The sequence below is a fragment of the Penaeus japonicus genome, unplaced genomic scaffold (assembly GCF_977035675.1).
Source record: "Penaeus japonicus unplaced genomic scaffold, GWHDUDI00000001_assembly GWHDUDI00000012, whole genome shotgun sequence".
NCBI classification, from domain to species: domain Eukaryota; kingdom Metazoa; phylum Arthropoda; class Malacostraca; order Decapoda; family Penaeidae; genus Penaeus; species Penaeus japonicus.
Window position 1 is genome coordinate 17,342,779 of NW_028234414.1, and position 7,766 is coordinate 17,350,544.

Sequence of the window (7,766 nt, forward strand, 5' to 3'; positions counted from 1 at the left end):
TACAGGCAGTGGTAGCAGCAGTAGCAGCAGTAGCAGCAGCAGTAGTAGCAGTAGCAGTAGTAATAGCAGCAGCAGTAGTAGTAGCAGTAGCAGTAGCAGTAGCAGTAGTAGCAGCAGTAGCAGCAGCAGTAGTACTAGTAGGAGCAGCAGCAGTAATAACAGCAGTAGCAGTAGTAGCAGCAGTAGTAGTAGTAGCAGCAGCAGTAGTAGTAGTAGTAGCAGTTCCAGCAGCAGTTGCAGCAGTAGTAGCAGCAGTAGTAGTAGAAGAAGCAGCAGTAGCAGCAGCAGTAGCAGTAGTAGTAGAAGCAGCAGTAGTAGCAGCAGCAGCAGTAGCAGCAGTAGCAGCAGCAGCAGCAGTAGCAGTAGTAGCAGAAGCAGCAGCAGTAGCAGCAGTAGCAGTAGTAGCAGCAGTAGCAGTAGTAGTAGAAGTAGCAGTAGTAGCAGCAGTAGTAGTAGTAGCAGCAGTAGCAGATGTAGCAGCAGTAGCAGTAGTAGCAATAGTAGCAGCAGTAGCAGCAGTAGTAGTAGTAGCAGCAGTAGCAGAAGCAGCAGCAGTAGCAGCAGTAGTAGTAGCAGCAGCAGTAGTAGCAGCAGCAGTAGCAGCAGTAGCAGCAGCAGTAGTAGTAGCAGCAGTAGTAGCAGTAGCAGCAGTAGCAGCAGTAGCAGCAGTAGCAGCAGTAGCAGCAGTAGCAGCAGTAGTAGCAGTTGCAGCAGTAGTAGCAGTAGCAGCAGTAGCAGCAGTAGCAGCAGTAGCAGCAGTAGCAGCAGTAGCAGCAGTAGCAGCAGTAGCAGCAGTAGCAGCAGTAGCAGCAGAAGTAGCAGTAGCTTCAGCAGTAGCAGCAGTAGTAGCAGTTGCAGCAGCAGTAGCAGATGTAGCAGTAGTAGCAGCAGTAGCAGCAGTAGCAGCAGTAGCAGCAGTAGTAGTAGTAACAGCAGTAGCAGCAGTAGCAGTAGTAGTAGCAGTAGTAGTAGTAACAGCAGTAGCAACAGTAGCAGTAGCAGTAATAGTAGTAACAGCAGTAGCAGCAGTAGCAGTAGCAGTAGTAGTAGTAACAGCAGTAGCAGCAGTAGCAGTAGTAGTAGCATTAGTAGTAGTAGTAGCAGAGGCAGTAGTAGTAGTAGCAGCAGTAGCAGCAGTAGCAGCAGTAGTAGTAGTAGCAGCAGTAGCAGCAGTAGCAGCAGTAGCAGCAGTAGCAGCAGTAGCAGCAGTAGCAGCAGTAGCAGCAGTAGCAGCAGTAGCAGCAGTAGCAGCAGTAGCAGCAGTAGCAGCAGTAGCAGCAGTAGCAGCAGTAGCAGCAGTAGCAGCAGTAGCAGCAGTAGCAGCAGTAGCAGCAGTAGCAGCAGTAGCAGCAGTAGCAGCAGTAGCAGCAGTAGCAGCAGTAGCAGCAGTAGCAGCAGTAGCAGCAGTAGTAGCAGTTGCAGCAGTAGTAGCAGTTGCAGAAGTAGTAGTAGTAGCAGCAGTAGCAGCAGTAGCAGCAGTAGCAGCAGTAGCAGCAGTAGCAGCAGTAGCAGCAGTAGCAGTTGTAGCTAGCAGCAGTTGCAGCAGTAGCAGCAGTAGCAGCAGTAGCAGCAGTAGCAGCAGTAGCAGCAGTAGCAGCAGTAGCAGCAGTAGCAGCAGTAGCAGCAGTAGCAGCAGTAGCAGCAGTAGCAGCAGTAGCAGCAGTAGCAGCAGTAGCAGCAGTAGCAGCAGTAGCAGCAGTAGCAGCAGTAGCAGCAGTAGCAGCAGTAGCAGCAGTAGCAGCAGTAGCAGTAGTAGCAGTAGTAGAAGCAGTAGCAGCAGCAGCAGCAGCAGTAGTAGAAGCAGTTGCAGCAGCAGTAGCAGCAGTAGTAGTAGTAGCAGCAGTAGCAGCAGTAGCAGCAGTAGCAGCAGTAGCAGCAGTAGCAGCAGTAGCAGCAGTAGCAGCAGTAGCAGCAGTAGCAGCAGTAGCAGCAGTAGCAGCAGTAGCAGCAGCAGCAGCAGGAGCAGCAGTAGCAGCAGTAGCAGCAGTAGCAGCAGTAGCAGCAGTAGCAGCAGTAGCAGCAGTAGCAGCAGTAGCAGCAGTAGCAGCAGTAGCAGCAGTAGCAGCAGTAGTAGTAGTAGCAGCAGTAGCAGCAGTAGCAGCAGTAGCAGCAGTAGCAGCAGTAGCAGCAGTAGCAGCAGTAAGCGGTAGCAGCAGTAGCAGCAGTAGCAGCAGTAGCAGCAGTAGCAGCAGTAGCAGCAGTAGCAGCAGTAGCAGCAGTAGCAGCAGTAGCAGCAGTAGCAGCAGTAGCAGCAGTAGCAGCAGTAGCAGCAGTAGCAGCAGTAGCAGCAGTAGCAGCAGTAGCAGCAGTAGCAGCAGTAGCAGCAGTAGCAGCAGTAGCAGCAGTAGCAGCAGTAGCAGCAGTAGCAGCAGTAGCAGCAGTAGCAGCAGTAGCAGCAGTAGCAGCAGTAGCAGCAGTAGCAGCAGTAGCAGCAGTAGCAGCAGTAGCAGCAGTAGCAGCAGTAGCAGCAGTAGCAGCAGTAGCAGCAGTAGCAGCAGTAGCAGCAGTAGCAGCAGTAGCAGCAGTAGCAGCAGTAGCAGCAGTAGCAGCAGTAGCAGCAGTAGCAGCAGTAGCAGCAGTAGCAGCAGTAGCAGCAGTAGCAGCAGTAGCAGCAGTAGCAGCAGTAGCAGCAGTAGCAGCAGTAGTAGCAGTAGCAGCAGTAGCAGCAGTAGCAGCAGCAGCAGCAGTAGCAGTAGTAGCAGCAGTAGCAGTAGTAGCAGCAGTAGCAGCAGCAGTAGCAGTAGTAGTAGAAGCAGCAGTAGTAGCAGCAGCAGCAGTAGCAGCAGCAGTAGCAGCAGATGTAGCAGCAGCAGTAGCAGTAGTAGTAGAAGCAGCAGTAGTAGCAGTAGTAGTAGCAGCAGCAGTAGTAGCAGTAGTAGCAGCAGTAGCAGTAGTAATAGTAGCAGCAGTAGTAGCAGCAGTAGATACAGCAGTAGCAGTAGTAGTAGCAGCAGTAGTAGTAGCAGTAGCAGCAGAAGTAGCAGTAGCTTCAGCAGTAGCAGCAGTAGTAGCAGTTGCAGCAGCAGTAGCAGATGTAGCAGCAGTAGCAGTAGTTGCAATAGTAGCAGCAGTAGCAGCAGTAGTAGTAGCAGCAGTAGTAGTAGTAGCAGCAGTTGTAGCTAGCAGCAGTTGCAGCAGTTAGCGGGTTAAAGTACAATTATAAAAAGTATAATTGATTTTTTTTTTTTTTTTATCAGCACATATGGACCAAGCTTAGGTGTCATGTATTACAATAATCTTGGGGTGATTCACCTTGGTCTTGGAAAACCGACTGTGGCCTGTCTTTACCTACAAAAAGCCCTTCAAGAATCACAACTGACAGAAGCAACAGTCTCAACTCCCCAATCTGGTAAAACTCTTTTGCTCTTGATATATTCACTCCAAAAAGTATGGACCTATATTGTGATATCTGGTCAGCATCATATGTCATAAATGTGTTCAATATCTCTATATAGAACAATGATCTAGATTGAGAAATGAAGTTAGATCTGATGTTGAAAGAGCATATTAACCCTTTTCTAAGTGCTCTTTTCATGATAACTATACTTGATGTGATGTATTGTAATCTAAGTTGTTTTTAGATAAAGTAGCTGTAGTAATAGTTTGTTCATTTTTCAGGTGATTGGTTATCTAGTCGTCCTCTGTACCAGCTGAGTAGTAATGTTCGGATTGAGTTGTACTATAATCTTGGTGTAACACTCCTGCACATGAATAAACCAGAGAAAGCATTTGATTTCCTATTAGAAGTATTGCAAGTGCATTCTACCAATCCAAGATTATGGCTGAGACTGGCAGAGTGCTGTGTAGCAGTACACAAGGCTGTGAGTATTTGCCACATTTTTATCTGTATTTATCAAGTTCATATTGTGCAGAGAAAGTGCTTTTTATCCTAATGCAATAAACTTTTAATATTCACTAAGAGGTTGTGTGTTAACATAATCATATATCATGCATCTAAGTGTTATGAAAAAATATTGCAATAAAAAAACTATTTATATAATTATATATTGGTTATAATTTGCATTCAATTCTCGTTTTGCAAAATATTCAGAAGACAAATTTTATACTTTTGCAGTTGGGCTGTTTAGATCTTGATATGAAATTAAATTAATAGATAATGCCTATACACTATTGATTCCTTTCCATTTGTTTGGTTTTCCTACCTTTTTAGAGTGAAGTCTTTATCTTGCATCTGATTTTTTTCATGATTGACTCGACAATAAAGAGAGAAATAGTTTTCTGGTGTTCCATTTATTCCACACTATATTATGGTATTAAAAATTATCCTTTACTAACACATTTGGTCTTCTGTTTCTTTTATTTAGGGTATCAAAGATGATGCTGGTTTAAAGAAGTCCATCATTCAGGGGACAGTTGGTGCTGGTATCCATAGGAAAATATGTTTTTCAACATGTGTTAATGACCACAACAAGAAAATGTATGTAGCAATACACACTTAAGTGTTACCATATGAATATGTTTTTATAGAGAAATATACTGAAATACTTATCATACAAGAAAGAGATTGGTATGCTGCATGACCTAATCTGTTTCAGGGATCCAATGTCCGCAACTGATGCAGCATTTCCGGAGCCAACTCTTGAATTTGGCCGATTGTGTCTTCGTAACGCCCTAGCTCTTTTACCCGAAAATGTTTCCACAACCTCACTAACTGATGAACAAGAGGCCTCAGGTAAGCACTGAGAGAAAAAGAAATGTAAATAAACAAATCTCATGGACGTGGTAGAATGCTACCAGATGCTTTGCATGTTACAAATATTAGTTCATTCTTTTATTGTAGTTTTCAGTTAGTCTTCCATATTTATAATGTCTATAATTGAAAATGATACAGTACTTATAGCTTCACAATTTGTATTTGATTCTCTTGTGTCTCAAGGTGTGATGCCTGAGCTGTACTCTGCTGGACCATCCTCTCCCATGCGTGGAACTGAAGTAGTTAGTCTTCGTGTTTCTGCTCTAGCCTGTAGTGCCTATGTGGCTCTGTGTCTCTCTGATCACTCCGCAGCTCTCAGACATGCAGAGACATTATTAGCAGCTCATCCAAAGATTCCTGGAGTTTATAAGTAAGTATTTGAATACAAATATATATATATATATATATATATAGATATATATATAGATATATATATAAATAGTTTTCTTTTTTTTCTGAAACAGTACAATTTTCCTTGTTTATATTGTTTATTATTAAAATAGGTCAGTAATTGTTCAAGAATGTGTTGAATATTTATTTTTACATATAATATCCCAGGTTATTAGGTCATCTGTATGCAGGAGAAGCCCTTATTTCTCTTGGTCGTGTGCCTGAGGCTGTAACCCATTTAGATCCAAGACTGGTGGGTGATATGACTCTATCTCCTCCCTCACAAGAAGCTAGCCAAAGTTTTCCACCTACTCAGCCTAATCAAGGTCAGTTTAAATGTCTCATTTCATTTTAAACTTTTTGTAGTTACCAATGTGTAGTCATCAAGCAGGAAACAAATTTCATGTGAATATAAAGTAAAAATGTGAATGTGGGCTTCTATCTTGTTTTCTTTTTTTGATGTTAACCCATTAGTAGCGGATGGCATGATTTGCTGCAAAGGCAGAGTCAGTCATAGATGCGGATAGCACCGTGCCAGACATGTAAACCAGCCATCCTACTGCACAAATATTTATTTAATACCGTGACCAATGAGTTAAGAAACTTATAATTGATTTGATTGTTTTCTAATAAACATTAAGATGAGTTCTTATACTATATAGTGTGTACCATTACCATTCTCAGGATGGTCTACTGGGAACACAGCAGCAGCCATGCAAGTAATGAGGTATAACCTAAGTGTTGCTTATACCCTACGTGGAGAACTAGAGAAGGCTAACAATTTGCTCAAGGAGGTTTGTCTCGGCAAAATTATTTTGTGTTCAATTATTTCAAAATGTATAAGTTTCTGTACTAAGAAATAAGAATAATGGCTGATATAATGTTTATTTAATTGTTTAAGAAATAATTCATCCAAAATCAAGCAGTCTTGAGTTTGAAAATACTGCATAATTATTAACCTGTAGAATAACAGACCCCCTGATATAGAAAAAGTATTTTTATCCCCAGGTCTGGACTGAAAGAAATGGAAACACTCCAGCACAAGTCATTATGTTAGCAATGTACATACAGCTGCAAATGGGTATGGTATATTTTGCGTTTGTGTACATAAAGTTTAGATAATACCAAAGTATTAAAAATTTTGCAATGTTTTATAATTTGTTCAAGTACTTATATCTGAAGATTTTTCAGTAATGGAATATCATTTCTATTTCTGTTTTCCCCATACAGGCAATGCAGATGTTATGAGGAACATAGTAAAGAAGAATATACTTCTAACGTGAAGATTGGTGTCTGACTGCAGTAAAGAATCTTTGATTACTGCATTGCATCATTATCCTATTCATATTTTGTGTGATAATAAAATTATATCTTAACTTACATACAGATTCCAGTTATACTAATTTAGTGCGGGTGAAGTTGCCAAAACTTTATTTGTAAAAGTGGTTGATGAGGGAACTGCTGTTGAATAACAGCAAAATAGATTTGTATTCTTGCCTAAAAGAAAAGAAAAGAAATATTCTTTTTGTGGTAATAATGTTTTAGTGCAATAATACAAGTAAAAATATTATTATTATAATTGTCTTTACATCACCTTCTGAAGACTTAATGCTGTATATGCACAAACTACTTGTTTTTTTTTAATTACATTGAAAATAGATACGGACATGCATTCACAGACAAACCACATGTGCACACACACACATCCACCCACAGACTCACTCACTCACCTGGTATTGCTGAATGATAAACATTCAATGCTCTTTAGAAGAGCAACATGACTTATATGAGCCAAGTGAGAATGACAATTATTTCAAATGAGAAAGGCAAACTATTACAAGCATCTTAGAACTCTTATATAGCAGATAGTGACCTTGACTCTGATTCAGAGAAATTTATATCAAACTCTTGCTTGTCAGTGCTAAGCAGATATTAGAAGCAGAAACATTGATTATATCCACACTCATTTGAAATTTATATGTGAATACAAAGACTTCCTTAAAAGGGTAATTGTTGCAGAAGTAGATTTAAAAGCTGAATGTAACATTTTAGCAAATGTAAAATACTAAATAGACTAAAAATGGACAATGAACCCACCAAACAGAACTGAAAATACAGGAAAAAAAATACAAATGTCTATTCAATACATAGAGTAGGTGAACACTGCCTTTCGTTTATATATTGTATACGTTGGTATCTATTGCTATTCCAGGAGCTTTTATATCAGAAATGCTTAAAATAAAAATATTTCAGAAAAAATATCAGTATAAGGATAAGCCTATTTGAAAATTATTGATAAATTACTATATACTAGGTCACATGTCCCTGACAAAATGAAGTGAATATGTAGAATAGAAATAAAATAAAGATAATGATGAAGATGATACATTGATAATGTAGATGATTGCTATTAGGATAATGAAATGATCAAATGATCATACTGTATTCCTACTAGTGATGGTGAAGATAATGATATATCATAAAGTAGTGGAAACAGTCATTATAATCACAGCCGTAATTAAAAAAAAACAATAATAAATGATAATGGTAATATTCGTAATAATGATAAATACGATGATAGTAATAATAGTAATGTCTCCCCGAAGTGAGACTTGTGCTGTGGCTTCAATATAACATGAAAAAGGAGCGAGATTAGCGGGGA

At 40.5% G+C, this 7,766-nt stretch overlaps 1 protein-coding gene across 1 annotated transcript in view; it reads left to right on the forward strand.

Annotated features, from left to right (window-relative positions):
* Nucleotides 1–6,677, forward strand: part of LOC122248946 (CCR4-NOT transcription complex subunit 10) — a 9,983-nt gene extending 3,306 nt beyond the window's left edge. Inside the window, exons 4-13 of the mRNA XM_086542135.1 lie at nt 1–307; nt 3,187–3,349; nt 3,619–3,821; nt 4,326–4,438; nt 4,557–4,693; nt 4,898–5,084; nt 5,273–5,430; nt 5,789–5,898; nt 6,113–6,185; nt 6,335–6,677. The exon at nt 1–307 is cut by the window's left edge and continues 30 nt beyond it. Of these exons, the coding sequence (XP_086398261.1) occupies nt 1–307; nt 3,187–3,349; nt 3,619–3,821; nt 4,326–4,438; nt 4,557–4,693; nt 4,898–5,084; nt 5,273–5,430; nt 5,789–5,898; nt 6,113–6,185; nt 6,335–6,387 (1,504 nt within the window). The 3' untranslated portion in view covers nt 6,388–6,677. The remainder of the gene's footprint in view (nt 308–3,186; nt 3,350–3,618; nt 3,822–4,325; nt 4,439–4,556; nt 4,694–4,897; nt 5,085–5,272; nt 5,431–5,788; nt 5,899–6,112; nt 6,186–6,334) is intronic.
* The last annotated feature ends 1,089 nt before the right edge of the window (nt 6,678–7,766 follow it).